Here is a 17,652-nt window from a genome sequence, read left to right as displayed (position 1 = left end):
ATTTGGGATTGTTTGAAGCCACATTTAAACTACATTTTTAGAAGTTCAAACTCAGGGCACTATAGAAGTCCACTATATGGAGAAAATTGCTGAAAATTTCTTTACGACTGAAGAAAGAAAGACATGAACATCTTGGATGACAAGGGGTGACAAAGGTGAGTACATTATCTGTAAATCTTCTCTTTGTTCTGGAAGTGGACTTCGCCTTTAAGGTGCTGTTTCTCCGAATCATAGTCAGAATCAGCTATATTAAATCACATTTTAACTTAAAGGGACAGTTCACCCAAAAATGAAAATTCTGTCATTCTGTTGGAATGCACACGGATGCGTCATGGTACTGTTCTGAACGTGAGGCAGAGACTGACACAGAAATTAATTAATAAAGTCATTATTGTTGTTTTCTTTGTGCACAAAAAGTATTCTCTTAGCTAACAGCCAACACCTGATTATTTTAGGCAATTTAGAAATCTTGCGCTCAACTACCATAGAACCATGATGTTTTTTAACATTTATGACTGGTATTGAAGCTGTGAGTCGAAAAGGCCCACGAGTTTCGTTCCGATCGGTCTCTGTTAACCTTTTCTAACAGGTGCTCAAAATTTGTTGGCCAATGGCGGCCATGTTTTTGGAGATGTGCAAATGTCCTTGTAGACGCTTGTGGCACTTCTGACCAAGACCGCGCACACCAATTTTCAGGTTGATAGGACAAATGGTCGCATAGTTATAGCCATTTTTATGTTTTTCTCTCTTATAGCGCCACCAAGTGGCCAAGTTCTGCATTTTTTTCAGTGTGACCTCAGACTGTGCTCTTACATAAGTGTTCTGAGTTTGGCGGAGATATCACATTCCGTTCAGAAATTATAGGCATTTTGCTAAAAGTGGCCCTGCCACTTTTTTTGATTTTCTCTGCACTAGCTTGGTTCTGATTGGGCAAAAAGCGTAGGACTAGTTCACAAAAGTAGGTTTTTCAAAAAATGCGAAACACCCGAAAATTTTGTCATGCTCACAACTGAATCTGAGGCATTTTGTGAGCCAAGGATTTCAACAATGTACGACACTCGAGTCTCCGACTAACGGTTTAGGAGTTATGAACCATTTCATACTTTTGATCGCTGTAGCGCCCCCCGTAAGGCCGATTGGGGTGAGCTATGGTCATGTTGTAGGTGGTATGAGTACTACCATCCCTCCAAGTTTCAAGTCTCTATGACTTATGGTTTGGTCTGCACGATCAGTTTTACTTGAAGATCTCTGAACCGTGACCATTCAAATGCTTTTACACTAAAATCTTTTTAAATAATACAGCCGGACAGCGCTTACAGCACAAAGCTCCCTTTCTAGTGACCATACATAGAAAATAACTAGCAAAAATAGCTGATTCAAAATCACTGTTAATCATTTGAAAAGAAAAGATGATGAAGGACAAAAAATATCACATGTAGTGGAAAATGTCACTCATGACAAAGGCTCTAAATAATCACAGCGGCTGCAATAGATTTGTGAAACAAAATTAACTGGAAAGCAAATACGATACAATAGACGTGCTAAATATGGTCTTATTTAAACAATCAATGCTTAGCATTAAAAATTTTAATAAAGTGGGTAAGCTAGAATATGGGTAAGAGAATGAATGGGTGTAAATTATCGATTTAAATGAATGAAAAATCAGTGACCAAACAGCTCAGTTATTACCTGTTCGGATTTCTGGTGGAACACAGAGGACATGGCCAAGATGGCACTGCGCTCCTCCAGCGCTGAAGCAAAGCTCTTCCAGTCCTGATCCAGCTGACCGGAGATCTGTTGTATCTGAGCGGCAGCATAATGACCCGCCTCACAGAGCCGCGTCGCCACCGAGACGATACGCGAGATATTGACATACGCATTCTGAAAGGACAGAGCCATTAAATTAGTAACAAGACGACACAAAAGCTGTTCGATTTTGTTCAGTGAGAGTGTTTTCTTCTAGCATTCCTCCTTCGTACCATAGAGTTCATGGCAAAGTGGTCATGCTGGGTCTGTAGATCGGCTGCATGCTGGTAGCTCACACCAATGTCTGTGTGCGTCTGCAGGAACAGCTCTTTATTGTGTCCGATCCATTCAAACATCTACAGAGAGAGAGAAATGAAGCAGAAAATGTTGCATTCACAGACAGTTTGGTCACAAAACACCCTTCCAATGTGTTTAGACCCAGACTTAAAAGCCAATGATGACCACAGGCTGTAGATTATCATTTTGGACCAATCGAGAGTCACGTTTGGACATAAATATTTACAAAGGCCCAGGAAAATTTGCTTAACAGTTGTTGTACGGCTTTGGGTGATTTAACTCCCTGTTAGTGTTCTAGTGATCTACACGTGAACCTTAATATACACAGATTTTCTCTTTGGCTGATGTACAAGCAATAGCCCTTAGTGTTCTGGCTCTGGTGGTGCACAGATGGGCTCAGTCAGCAGGACCGGGGAGTGTGAGACTGCTTCTCCGTTTGGGCTTAAACGGAACACGCGGCCTCCCGCGGACATCAGGCCACAGAAGGGAGTACAGTGAACATACTATTATCATTCGCATCATTCATTATTTACACTTTTTGTATGACCTTCACCCACAGCACTCTAATACCAGTGCATGTTTTTTTTATTGAATCATGCTAGCACTAGCACTTGCTAGCTCTAAAAATGTGAGTGGTGTTTACTTGTGCAATATATACTGTATATGTAAATGTGAGTATGTGCCTGTAGCTTGCCCCAACTTAACTAAATGAAAAGAAGGAATAAACTGGTACAACATATTTTACTGCCGCGGTATAACTAAACATAGGCAATTCATGAATAAAACATGGCTATAAAGTCATTAGGATGAATTCCTTAATTTGTTGCCTTACGTTATTTATTTATTTATTTTTAAATCTGTTGTAAACAAAAGAAAGTCTTTAAGGTCTAAAAGCAAAGGCATTACGCCATAAATATGAGTGAATATTAAAATGTTTAAAATACATTTTATTAGACATAATTACATATGATTAATAATTTTATTATTGTATTATAATTTTAATTTTATTGATGTTTTATTGTTATTATTCTAATTAAATATATTAAATAATTTAATTTAATACAAAAATATTATTTATTATTATAATATTATTATTATTTTTATTATAGTTTTTTAAATTATTATTATTATTATAGTTATTATATATTATATATAAAATAATTTAATTGAATAAAAATAACAATAATAATAGTTACTATTATTTTATTAATTTCATTATAATGTTAATTATTATTGTTAATAAATACTTTTAATTCTTTTAATTACAGTACAATAGTATTACTACTACAGTGAAATATAAAAATATTTTAAAATATATAATTTTTAAATTAAAAAATACATTCAATAAATATTCAATATTAAAGTTATAATTATATTATTATTGAATATTATATTTAAAATTATTATTATTGTTTACATTTATAATTTAATAAAAATAATATTTAAATAAACAGATTATTATTATTATTATTATTATTATTTTATTATTTTACTGTTTTTACTATAATGTTAATTATTATTTATATAAAGTATTTAAATTATTTTTTATTTACAGTACAATCATATAATTACTGCAGTAAAATGTTAAAACATTAAAAATATAAATTATTATTTCAAATGTAATAAAAAGGATATTTAATAAATATTACATATTAAATTGTATTATTCTACTATTTTTAAATATTATATTTAAAATTATTATTATTATTTAAGTTTATAATTTCGTAAAAAATAATAATATTTACTATTTAAATAATTATTTTACTATAATTTACTATAATTATTATTGCTAATTATTTTAATTATTTTTTATTTACAGTACAATTGTATTATTACTACAGCAAAAAATATATATATTTTTTTGTAATAAATCCAATAAAAATTATCATATTAAATAAATATTAAATTGTATTATTCCATTATTTTTGAATATTATATTTAATATTATTAAGTTCATCATTTAATAAAAATAATATTATTTAAATAAATTAATAATCATAATAATATTGATATTAATAGTTATTGTTATTATTGTCGCCATTGTTGTTGTTGTATTTGCAATTTTTGTTTTATGATTGTCATTGCTCTAAATTATAGATATCTCTTTTTTCGTTCCTGATTGTTTGTTCTTCCTTTATTATTTACGCTTCCCTATATTTCACACTCTCATTCTGTCCTCTAACCTTTTCTGCATCCTGCTCGTACAGCCGTAACTGAAAACACTGGTCCAGCTGTTGTTTGCGGTTGTGCCAGGCCTGTAGCAGGTGTTGTCGCGTAACTTGCAGTTTATCCAACAGAGCAGAAATCTTAGGTACCAAACTCTGGAAGTCAGCCCCACCAGAGAGTCTCCCGTCTCCCCCATCCCTGATCTTCTGAAGGAGTCGCTGTCCTTCATGGTCCAACTCATCCACCGGTGCCTTCGTCATAGTCTTTCTCAGTCGAGCATGCTCCTCCAGGAGTTTCCGTGCTTCCTCTGCGTTAGTGGCCAGCTCCTGGCGAGAAAGCACCTCTTGCAGCTCTTCCAGCCGAGAGAGGAGGTGCAGAGCGCCTCCAGTGAACTCCTCAAGGGAAACGCGGAGCTCAGTCCATTCCACGTGGTCGTATTCCAGGGTTCCTTCCAGATCTGATGTCAGCTGAGACGGGTCCACCAACTTCGTCAGACCCTCCACTGAAACCATACTGGTCTAAAAGAAGCAAAGAACAGCCACTCATTTACCAAAAATACAAAATTCACTTTCACATGGTGTTTGCATACAAATACGTCTTAGCAGTGTGTGGGCACAACCACCCTACAAGGACAAAAATCCATTTACTCCTTTTTTTAATCCCCAAAAACCTAAACAGTCTCAATTATCAAGCCGTTTAGATTTTCCACCCACGACCGCTAACAGACTGTCCCGTATTAGCATATTTCTGCCCTCAGCCAGTTGTACGCTGTCTGCCATTTTCTTCGTGCTCGAGCAGCTGTAGCAACAACGTTTTGTAAGCAATGCAGGTGTTTTGTAGTTAGATGTAAAAGTGAACATAAGAGTCTTCATTTTTTCCCGACATCAGAGCCACTGAGGACGCATTGGATTAGATTTGTTTTTGATGGTAACGTCACCGAATACACAAAATACTAAAGAGAGGGGCGGGGTCAGCAGTAGCTCATTATCATTTAAAGAGACATGCACCAAAATGGGTTACTGTGAACAGAGCTGTTTTTGACAAGGTGAAAAGGGTGTTGTTTTACACAAACATTGAAGAATTTTAACTAAAGTATTTTGCAGACATTTCACAAAGACCCTTAAGATTCACATTAACCTGTTGAAATTGGGCAGCATGTTGGAATAATTTCTGAAGTATAATGTGACACTAAAGACTGTAATAGATGCTGAAAATTCAGCTTTGAATCACAGAAATAAATGACATTTTGTAAGTTATACTAATAAAAAAAAAAGGTACTTTAAATTGTAATAATATTTCACAGTATTATGTTTTTTACTGTATTTCCCTTGGTGAACATAAGTATGAAAGGCCATTTCTGACACTGAGTAAAAAATAAAAAAGTTTTTTTTTTTCTCAGAATTGCGTGATACAAACTCACAATTCTGATGTTTTTTTTTCTCAAAATTGTGAGATATAAACTCATAGTTGCATGTAATAAATTCAGAATTGTGAGATATAAACTTGCAAGTCAGAAATAAAGTCGCAGTGAATGTAAACTCACAACTGAGAGTTATAAAGTTAGAATTGTGAGATATAAAATTACAATTTAGACTTTTTTTTTTTAGAATTGCATGATACAAGTTCACAATTGCGAGAAATAGTCAGAATTGTGAGAAATAAACTTGCAATTGCAAGAAAAAAAATCTGAATTATGAGATAACTTGCAATTCTGACTTTTTTCTCACAATTGTGAGTTCATATCATGCAATTCTGAGAAAAAAAGAATTGCAATTTCATATCTCGCAATTCTAACTTTATAACTCACAATTGTGAGTTTATATTTTGCAATTCTGATTTTTTCCCCAGAATTGTGAGATACAAATGCTAAATTGCATGTCAGAATTATGAGATATAAACTAGCAATTCTGAGAAATAAGTCACAATTATGAGAAATAAAGTCAGTATTGTGAGAAATAAATTCGCAATTGTGAGAAAAAAGTAACGATTATGAAATAACTCGCAATTCTGACATTTTCTCTCGCAGTTGTATGTTATAAAGTCAGAATTTTGAGATATAAACTTGCAACTGTGAAAAATAAAGTCACAATTATGAGAAATAAAGTCAGAATTACGCAATATAAACTCACAATTATAAGAAAAAAAGTCAGAATTGTGCAATATAAACTCACAATTGTGAGAAATAAAGTCAGAATTGCAAGATATAAAATTAAAATTCTATTTTTTTTCTCAGAATTGCATAATATAAACTCACAATTGCAAGAAATAAAGTCAGAATTGCAAGAAATGAATTCCCAATTTCAAGAAAAAATTATAAATCACAGTTCTCACTTTTTTCCTCACAATTACAAGTTTGTATCTCGGAATTTTGAGTTCTCGAAATTCCGAGTTTATTTCTTGCAATTCTGACTTTTTTTCTAACTTTTTTTTTTCTAAAATCAATATGTAAGTATAAACAATTTAAAGCAGACTTTTCTGTGGCTTTCTTATTAGACAAATTCCATTCTTATACCTCAAAGGTGAACTTGGCACTGCCAAAGTTGGTCTTCTGCTTCTGCCAGAAGTTGTCTGGTTTGATAATGAGAGCGACGCAGATCTCAGCTGGAAATGACTCCTGTAGCGTCTTCAGCAACGGCTTGATTAGATCCCACTTCGAGCCACGCATGTCTACGATCACCGTAAACCCTCGTTTACTTACATCCTCACTGCACAGGATAAAGAGATTGAGAAAGTTAGAGAAAGACCAACAACTTAAGGCCATCCAAAGAAATGTTAATAAAATCTGTGCATACAGTATCTTTTTAACAATTGCCTAAGCTTAGTTCAACATCAGTGAAGCTATATATTTTTAGAGTTGCATCACATTGCATCAGAAAGCCCTAAAGATCAAATAGAGGCTCTAATCAAAGACTTTAAATGCATCCATATCTCATCCTTTATTTCTCAAACTTTAGAAATGATATAATAATAAATTGTGGATGTGCTGTAAGCAATTTGAGCTGTTTTGATAAGATTTAGAGGGCTAAACAAGCAGAAGTCTTTTATGTTTATATTCCGAGACTGCTTTCTCTATATACTTTTCTTCAGGGAAATCTTTCAGGGGAAATTTTAAATGTGGCGTTCAAAATAAATGTTGGAGTTTTACAACCTGGGCACAGTAGAGAGGTAGGTCACCAGTTTCCTCAAGTCTTCTTGCTTTATTCTGTCATGATTACTTCGTGCAGGGAATGTAAGGATGGGTCCCCCTCTCTTGTCTCGTCCTCCTGAAAAGAAGAGGGACGTTTTATTGCTAATTTTACTACTCAAAGCACTTCAATGGCCCTAATTACGGTAATACCCATGAGCTTGTGTGTGTGCGTGCTTTAGAGGGTGCTGAGACAAAGCTGTTCCACAGTGAATCAATGTGTGTGTGTGTGTGTTTACAATGCAATTATACATTTCCCACCTGAGACAAAGGCAACCTTCTCTCTTAAAACCGTTAGAACATCAGCCGCCTTTATTCCATCATTCCTAAGAGATCCTGATGAGAATGACAGGACTGAGAGAGAGGAGAGAAAGAAAGGGATATAAAAGTTATATATAGACTCAGGGCTGTAACCACCATAGATAAAGAAGGAAACACGCCTGCTCCAATTTTCAGAAGAGTGATCGGCTGAGAAGTGTTTTTTTAATTATTCTCAAAGGAAAAGTTCAGCATTTATTCAACCTCATGTTGTCCATCTAAACCCATAGGATTTTATTTCTTCTGTTTATTGCAAAATGTGATGCTAGAGACGTCTTCTTGCTGCTCTTTTCAATACAATAAAAGCAAATGGTGACGAGCACCTGTTAAGCTCTAAAAATGGCAAAATAGCAACCATAAAGTTAAAGCACCATAACGGTGGCCCATACAACTCCTGCACAGCAAACAGGAACATTCAATGAAAAATATTCCCCTGCAACACAGTTCTCATATTTCATTTAAGCAGTTTCAAAATGCATATTTCCAAATATGGCAAATACATCTGAGAGAAGAACTAATAAAGTTTGGCATTAGAATGGATGCTATGGACATGTATGTGCCATATTTGAAATGATACAAATGTGGCCCCGGACCACAAAACCGGTCATGAGGGTCAATTTTTTGAAATTGAGATTTATACATCATCTGAAAGCTGAATAAATAAGCTTTCCATTGATATTTGGCCGAGATACAGCTATTTGAAAATCTAGAATCTGAGGGTGCACAAAAAATATTGAGAAAATTGCCTTTAAAGTTGTCCAAATGAAGTTCTTAGCAATGCATATTACTAAACAAAAACTAACTTTTGATATATTTACGGTGGAAAATTTACAAAAGATCTTCATGGACCATGATCTTTACTTAATATCCTAATGATTTTTGGCATAAAAGAAAAATCAATCATTTTGACCCATACAATGTATTGCTGGCTATTGCTACAAATATACCCGTGCTACTGGTTTTGTGGTCCAGGGTCACAAATCTAAAAACTAATGACAAATTTCGGTATTTTTCCTCACACCAAGTTATCGTAGAACTTCACAGACTTCAAATAATCTGAATATACTACTGTGGCATTTGTATGGTTCTTTTAGTTATTTTTGAGCTTGACAGCTCCTGGTAACCATTCACTTTTATTATATGAGAATTATTATATGAAAAGAGCAACATGAACATTCTGCTAAACGTCTCCATTTGTGCTTTACGAAAAGAAAACAAAACACTGAGCTTTGGAACAACATGAGGGTGAGGAAACTGTGCCAGAACTTTCATTTTGAGTGAATTATTCCACAATTTACAGTGTACACATTATAACAGTATACAATAATAACAACATATTCAGTGTATGTTTAATAAAATCATAAATGGATGTAGCCATATTGGGACCTTACTTGTCCCTGTTCCTAAAAGCCACGATATACTCACAGCTAAGTCCTTTTTTGTGTTTTGATTTAAGGGGTAAAAATAAGTTGAAAACATAGCTGCAAGCAGGGGGGTTCAAACGCTTTAAGGCATTTAAGCACATATGAAAAAAGACATTATTTAGCAGGCTTTTTAAAAAAAAGTATTTTTGGCAAAACCAGGTAATTTACGAAAGAAATATTATGCTTATAACATTTATGACTGTTATAGCACCAGCTGTGGTCCGATCCCCTTAAAACTTTGCATGCTTATTTAGAATCACCTGTTGCATGTGCTCAGAAGGTTTCGTACAGTTTTGAGTTTTCCCTTAGGCTTTATAGGATTATGGGTAAATTTGGACAGGGTCCTTTTCTAAATAACCCCGTTATAGCTTCCCAAAGGGTAAATTTCAACACTTTTTTGATAATTATTAATATTTATAGGGAATCTTTTTGCACTTGTTTATTTCCGATCAGGTGAAAAACCTAGGAGGCGTACGTTTTCTCTGATGTGAGCCAAGGATTCCAACGACATATGACACTTGAGCCTGCGACTAATGGTTTAGGAGTTATGATCGATTTCGTACTTTTCTTCACTGTAGCGCCCCCGTCAGGCCGATGTTGTAGGCGGTGTGAGTACTACCATCGCTCCAAGTTTCAAGCCTCTATGACTTACAGTTTGGTCTGCGTGATCAGTTTTACGTGGAGATTGCTGATCCTTGGCCATTCTAAGAATTACAATGGGGGTTCAGCACTACGCGCTTGAACCTCTAAATACTTTTACAGCGGTATACAGCAAGCATCCCAATGCCGTACATGCTGCTGAAAGCGGCATTAAGATGAATATGTGAATATGTGCTGCGCACTTTTCTCTCAATAACAAAATAAACAGACAACTGAAAAAAGTGTCAATGTTGCTTTCTACAACTTCAGTTTCTTCTGTAAAGCAGCTATTTTTGAATTTTTCAGATCATCAGTCATCAAAGCTCTGTAAATATTGGTCACAGACACGGAGATTAAAGCCTACTTTAAATTTCACCAAGCTGATTATTCAGTAAAACCTCCCACAGATCATGTTTTCAGGCCATTTCAAGTTTTATTTTGACATAAAGTGGTTTTATCAAAGTGTGTGAGTTGTTAACTGTTTTTTAATTAGTCTTCCCATTAACACCATTACATTGTTCATTCAGACTGATTTGCGAATGCGGAACACGCGTATACACAAGATAGCATCCTTGAATTGAGCAAATATAACATAAATAGACTACAACAACAGTTCTGTTCTTGGTGAATTTATATACAAACAGAATGTTGTGTGGGCGTGCTACCAGCATTGCTGCTTTCTACGTTTTGTATAAGGATCACAGGGGACACATGTATTCTGTAAACACTGAATGACAGACAACAGTATTAAGTGTAATACTGGCTGCATGGAATATAGAGTAGTAGGCCATAGTAGGTCGAGCGGGGGGCAGGGAGGCCCAGCTGTTGGCACGTCTCCTTCTGTTTAGATTCATTAGTGGTGTAATCTGCCCGCTCTGTAATCCCATAGCCGACAGCTGGGCACCGGGACAGCCGGTGGGGAAAAGTTCAATCATACTTAAACACACATAGACAGCAGAAACACATACAGTATACACACAAGCTGCATGTTCACAGATGCGCCACATGCACTTGCTTACACACACAGACACACACACACACACTACTGTGCAGTACATCTGTTGAGTCTGTATGAGGCCTAAAAAACATCTTTACCCTGCTTATGTCTGCATTTTATCTCTCTTGCTCGCTCTCGTCTGCAGACTACATAAACTATTAAACCTGAGTAGAAGAGTTTGATGCTGAACATGGCATGTTAAATTTACTGTGAGAACTTACTTTCCCCAGCCCCTGCTAGAGGGCAGATGCTATTTCACACTCTCTCACACACACATATATGAGGACAAGTCTGCTTAAACACTCGTGAACACAGTCATTTCTCATTTACAATTTCCTAATCTGCCCAATTGTATGGTGACAACATTGTCCCAGGCTCAACGAAGTGTAGGCTAAGTAAGTTTTCCAACGCTCACAAAAAATATGTATTTACACTACTGTTCAAAGGTTGGCAGGTTTTATAATGTTTTTGAAAGAAGTCTCTTCTCATCCAGGCTGCATCTTGTTGATCAAAAATACAGTAAAAATAATTTTCTATTTTAAAGGGGTCATCGGATGCAAACTTCACTTTTTCATGTTGTTTGAACATGAAATGTGTGTTGGCAGTGTATGTACAAATCTACCCTATAATGATAAAAATCCATGCAGTGGTTTTTAATTAATCTGTAAAAATAATATCCCCTTTTTCAAATCGAGCCATTCTCAGATTCCTGTCGGTGTGCCGTCACACCCACAGAGGCCGCTCCCACAATAGTTGATTGACATGAGCTCTTACCTCAAACCAGCTGTCACAGTCCAGTAACTTTCCTTGTTTTGATGCCAGAGCAGGGATGTAAGTTAGACAAGAATATCTCAGATTGAGCGATTGAGGTGTTGTGTTGCTGGACGTAATAATGAAGTGAAAATAATGAAATAATGAAATAGTGGTCGTCATTTACTCCCGACATCTGAGCTTCTGAAGATGCAGTGGATTACATTTGTTTGTGAATGGAATGCGCCTCCCGATCTACATATATCCGTCTATGTTCGCGCGAATCATTCATGATCCAGCTTCACTTACAGCAGAAGTGAGTATAAGCGTTTTTTTATGAATCTTTGCGATCGCCTTTCCTAATAACGTGGTAGTTAGGAAGTTCAGCGGCTAAAGTAAACAGGCTCCGTCATTCCACAGAGAGAAGAGAGGGGCGGGGCGAGTAGAGCTTATTTGCATTTAAAGGAACATCCCCTTAGAATGAGATGATTTTTGCAGAGCTCATTTTGACAAGGTAAAAAGGGTGTTGTTTTACAAAACCAATGAGAATTTTTAATCAAAGTATATTAGAGACTTTTCATTAAGACCCTAAAGAATCATATCAACTTGTGGAAAATGGGCATCCGATGACCCCTTTAACATATTTTAAAATGTAATTTATTCCTGTGATGGTAAAGTTAAATTTTCAGTATCATCACTCCAGTCTTCGGTGTCACATGATCCTTCAGAAATCACTCTAATATGCTGATTCACTGCTCAATAAACACTTCATATTATTATCAATGTTAAAAATAGTTGTGCTGTTTAATTATTCTGTGGAAACAATGTTTTTTGTAAATATATTTTTTCAGTATTCTTTAATGAATAGAAAGTTTAATGAACAGCATTTATTTGAAATAGAATTATATCAATATTTTCCAACATTATTACTGTTACATTATTACTTAATTTTATATGTATTACAGAATAATTGCATTTTTTAATTTTTGGCTAGTGTATATATATACAGTATATATATATATATATATATATATATATATATACAGTGCCTTTCAAAAGTTTGGAATCAGGCAGATTTTTCTTGTCTCATCAAATTTCCATTATTTGATCAAGAATACAGAAAAAAGTAATATTATGTAATATTATTGCAATTTAAAATAACAGTTTTCTATTTTAATATACTTTAAAATACAATTTATTTCAGTGATGCAAAGCTGAATTTTCAGCATAATTACTCCAGTCTTCAGTGTCACACAGTCCTTCAGAAATCATTCTAATATGCTGATTTATTATCAATGTTGGAAACAATTGTGCTGCTTAAAATTTTTTTAGAACCTGTGACACTTTTTTCCTGATTTTTTGATGAATAAAAAGTTAAGAAGAACAGCATTTATTCAAAATAGACATCTTTTACTATCACTTTTTTTTTTATCAATTTAACACATTCTTGCTGAATAAAAGTATTAATTTCTTTTAATCAAATATGAAATATTTTTTATTTTTTTATTCATCAAAAATTCCTGAAAAAAGTATTACAGATTCCCAAAAAAATATTAAGCCAAAAAAAATATGACACTGAATACTGGATTAATGATGCTGGAAATTCTGCTTAGCATCACAGGAATAAATATTATGTTAAAGTATATTAAAATAGAAAACCTTATTTTTAATCAAATAAATGCAGCCTTGATGCGCAGAAAAGTCTTCTTTAAAAAACATAAAAAATCTTACTGATCCCAAACTTTTAAACGGCAGTGTTTTGGTATCTGCAAAAATGTATTTAACAAGGTCTCAACAAAAAAAATCACAGTATTAATTTGTAGTCCCACATGAGCAACACCTTGCTACTTACATGCTAATTTTTAAAAAAAGTGTAACGCTGCATCCCTAATCGATTCACATATTACTCTATAGCAGAATTAGTTAACATCAAATGTACCCAGATTATGTAATATATTTGGATATTTAAAGTGTGTACACATGAACGTTTTTGGCCTAATCTTGCCCACAAGCTCTTGCACAACAAAAGAGGCTCCGTTCCAAAACCTACTGATCTGCTTCACTGCCTACTGCGAGTCTGCTTTCTAAAGCAGCATCCAAGCTGAGATGGAACTTCAGTGACTGATTTACAATGCTCTGCACAGGTAGCAATGCTGTACATCACAATAATAGCAAATACTGCTATGCTAACAACATTACAGTTTAATAAGCAAACATATTTTAACATATTATTTTTCAGTTTGCTGCATTGCAATTCCTTGCTCTCTTTTAACGTTGTGGTTCATTTCTAAAACTGAGATTTAAAATGCATTAATCTAAAAGTTATGTAATAATGAATTTAGCTATGCTTACATGCACATGCAATCAGTATGCAACAAGGTAGTCTATGGAAACAAGATGCAATTTTAATGTTTATGTGCCTTTCTTACAGTACTTTTCCATCATCATAATACTTGTAGTGCACAATACAACTATGCAAATTGGGACGCAGCTTATTACCAAACTTGATCGACCATGTTGCTTCCAAATTAAACTTTGAAGCAGCAAAACGCATGCAAAACATGCATTATGCATTCCTACAGTATTTGAAACAGTATCATTGTTTTCCACAACACTAAAAACAAAGTGTTCCTATAGGATACTCCACACAAAAATGCTGGATTGCCGCTTTACCCAGCAGAACCAGGCACTGTTGCAAGTGTTGTGAATACTGCAGATAGATTTGTCAGATGAAAGGACACGGCATCACTGAGATGTCATGAGATTATCCACTGCATACAAAGTGCTGTATCTATATTTCATAAGGATGCCATGCACTGTTTTCTGGTTTGAGACTGTATGCAACTGACTGAACATCAGCAAAAGAATCACTGAGCTCCCACTGTCACCCATAATGCAACCTGACCAGAGGGTTAGGATATGAAGCATTCTGAATTTCCCATGTTACAGGATCAGGGTGTATCCACATAAACAGTAACACAAAGCTCACAGAAGTACCAGGAAACAGTCTGCTTTCTGCAATTACTAAATGAAACCAATCCTGCCAAAAAGTTGCCAAATGGCCCCACAGGGTCGAATCTTGCCAAGGACAGCAAGAACAGTGACAGGGCCAGTAAGCTACAATTATGGGCCTTACAGTCCTGGGAAGTCAGAAAACAATGGCTGGCTGAGGTTTGGTGTTAGTATGAACTATTGTGTAAGTCTAAGCTGTGAGATCAGAACTGGTCCCAGTCCAATAACACTAGGCTGTGATCTCATATTACCAAATTTTATAGATGCCCGGCTATTCAGAGGAATGTAGGCTTGAATGGGGCATGGGGGCTATTTTCAGAAGTGTTGCTTTGTGCTTAGAAATACCCACCACGAACAAACTGCAAGACTAAAAACGGAAAGGATGTAACATCTCGCCAAATATCAAATAAATGAAAATCAACTACGAAAAACCTTGGTGAGCAGCAGAAATGAAGAGCCTAAAAGGAATGAAACAATATCTTTAATATTTCAAGATGAATCGCGTATCCCAACAAATCTAAAAATAATCTCTACAACACTTGTGTAAATCACACTCAGGCTGAAGCCTGTGATTCAAAGCAGAAATGTGTAATGTGATCAAACAGTCTGCTAACGTCTGATAATATCTTCGAATAGGCAGATGGCTTTGAAATATTACACAGATATACAACAATGGCATGTGCTGGATATCTGAAATGAAGTCCCTTGGGTTTGGCTTTTTTTAGCCTAATGTACATTCATGCATTTCATATTTTCCATTTTCACATGCAGTATACAGTTAACAGCACATGGAATACAATTACCAAAAAGCAACCAATTCTATAATATGTTTAGGATGTTTAGGATACTTCACCCAAAAATGAAAATCCTGTCAGCATTAGGTTGTTTCTAAACAAATCTTTTGAAACACAAAAAAAAATTTTGATAAAACCCAAGGTCTATGTCTCTCCATTGAAAGTCTAGTTACAAAACTAACACTGTAAAGGATTTTGGAGGTCAAAACTTAAAATTGTTTGTTGGTTTGCTGCATTGAAAATGTTATTTTGGTCAGCTGAATTATGTGAATTGAATGTCTTTCAACACTGGCACGTTAGGTCACCTTTATTTATATACCGCCTTTAACAATACAGAATTGTGACAAAGCGGCTGTACAGTAATAAATAGGAAATAGTGCATCAATAATGCACAAGGGCAACATTAAACACTCAATTTTCAGGTAAAGGCAGTTCTTCATTGGATTCAATGATGGCATTATCTAGCCAGTTCAGTTCAAATAGTATACAATATCGTGTGAAGAAAAAGTGTCCCCAACTAAGCAAGCCAGAGGCGACAGCGGCAAGGAACCAAAACTCCACTGGTGTTAGTTGAGCCAATTGAACATTTTCAGTGCAGTAAGTGAATATAACAATTTTGACCTCCAAAATATTTTAAAGTAGAAGAAAGAGTTATGAAGGCCTCATAAAACAAGTCCATATAAATCGAGCAGTTTAATCCAAGTCTTAGGAGATTGCTTTATATGATGAACAGGTAAAAACAGGCTAAAAAATGATCAACATACATAAAGCACATCACATAAGGTGAAGATGAACATGGAAGTGCCAACGTGCATGTTTGGACTGGGCGATGTACTGAGTTTGTACGATATATATATTTTTATAAACGATATGGTATGAGGCAATGCAGATTATATAGATAGTAGATATAGATATAGACAGTAGTTTGATACGATCTGTAAAATAGTGGAAGACAGTGAGACGCTGTGGATATAATCCAATTTGTCCCAAACATGAGACATGTTTATATTAAGGGCTTTAAAATAACTCAGATACACTGTAGTTAACACATCTAGTTTAAAATGGATTGCCCCTTCAGATGCTCTGACAGAGACATGTGTTTGAGATGTGCATAACTTACATTTCACAGGTATATTCAGAAGTACATGAGCCTTCTGCAAGCAAATCTCTCCACTAAATTTCACTGATTTCAGTGATTGAACGCTGTTGCACTAATGCACGCCAAACAGACGGAACGCAATGGAATACAAGCGCAATAATGCTGACTAAAATATAGCCTACGTTTTGCTAAAATATTTGTAGTTGGACAATAAATGTGCCATTTGTAGAATTTCAAACCTACAAGTAAGTGTATTTATGATAACTGTAAAAGGATGATTGCAATGCAATTAATAAGTCAACTTAAATTTTAAAGGAGTCCACTTCTGGAACAACAATTCACAAATAATTTACTCACCCCCTTGTCATCTGAGATGTTCATGTCTTTTTGTCTTTAGTCATGAAGAAATTATGTTTTTTGAGGAAAACTTTTCAGGATTTTTCTCCATATAATGGACTTGATTGGTGCCCCCGATTTTGAACTTCCAAAATGTAGTTTGAAAGCAGCTTCAAAGGACTCTAACGATCCCAGCAGAGGAAGAAGGGTCTTATCTAGTGAAATGATCTGTCTTTTTTTTTTTTTTGAAAAAAAACAAAAAAAATGTATACTTTTTTAAGCACAAAGCTTGTACTATTGAATCATGTCGAAAGGTCACACGGAATGTAGGCGGAACCACAGACCCAGTGTTTACAATGCAAACACGCAATGACCAGGAAAGTGCAAGTAAGTCAAACGCTGTTTACAAACAAAAAGGTACAACGATGTCGGAGGATTTTGAAGTTGTAGGAGAAAATAACACAGAGTTTTTCGACTCGTTCTTCCCGAGTCACATAAAAATTTTGTTTAAAATGAACTGTGGACACGTATCCGAGAGCCTGTGCTATGCAAGCTTTTGTGCTTAAAAAGTATTACAATTTTTATTTTTTGAAAACAATGACCCATCGTTTCGCTAGATAAGACCCTTCTTCCTCGGCTGGGATTGTTTAGAGCCCTTTGAAGCTGCATTTAAACTACATTTTGGAAGTTCAAATTCGGGGCACCAATTGAAGTCCATTATATGAGGAAAAACCCTGAAATGTTTTCCTCAAAAACCATAATTTCTTTACAACTGAAGACAGAAAGACATGAACATCTTGGATGACAAGGGGGTGAGTAAATTATTTGTAAATTGTTGTTCTGGAAGAGGACTTCTCCTTTAAGTAAATTTAACTTATTCTCTTTCTGCT

The 17,652-nt window shown here is 35.0% G+C and overlaps 1 protein-coding gene across 1 annotated transcript in view; it reads right to left on the bottom strand.

The window, feature by feature from the left end:
* kalrnb (kalirin RhoGEF kinase b) overlaps positions 1–17,652 on the bottom strand; it is a 105,035-nt gene that overhangs the window by 78,394 nt on the left and 8,989 nt on the right. The window contains exons 2-7 of the mRNA XM_051112065.1: positions 7,655–7,747; positions 7,358–7,472; positions 6,722–6,914; positions 4,227–4,727; positions 1,980–2,102; positions 1,690–1,881 (exon numbers count right to left, since the gene is read on the bottom strand). Coding sequence (XP_050968022.1) covers positions 1,690–1,881; positions 1,980–2,102; positions 4,227–4,727; positions 6,722–6,914; positions 7,358–7,472; positions 7,655–7,747 — 1,217 coding nt within the window. The remainder of the gene's footprint in view (positions 1–1,689; positions 1,882–1,979; positions 2,103–4,226; positions 4,728–6,721; positions 6,915–7,357; positions 7,473–7,654; positions 7,748–17,652) is intronic.

This window comes from Labeo rohita, chromosome 6 (genome assembly GCF_022985175.1).
Source record: "Labeo rohita strain BAU-BD-2019 chromosome 6, IGBB_LRoh.1.0, whole genome shotgun sequence".
NCBI lineage: Eukaryota > Metazoa > Chordata > Actinopteri > Cypriniformes > Cyprinidae > Labeo > Labeo rohita.
This window is presented reverse-complemented; position numbering and strand designations above follow the sequence as displayed.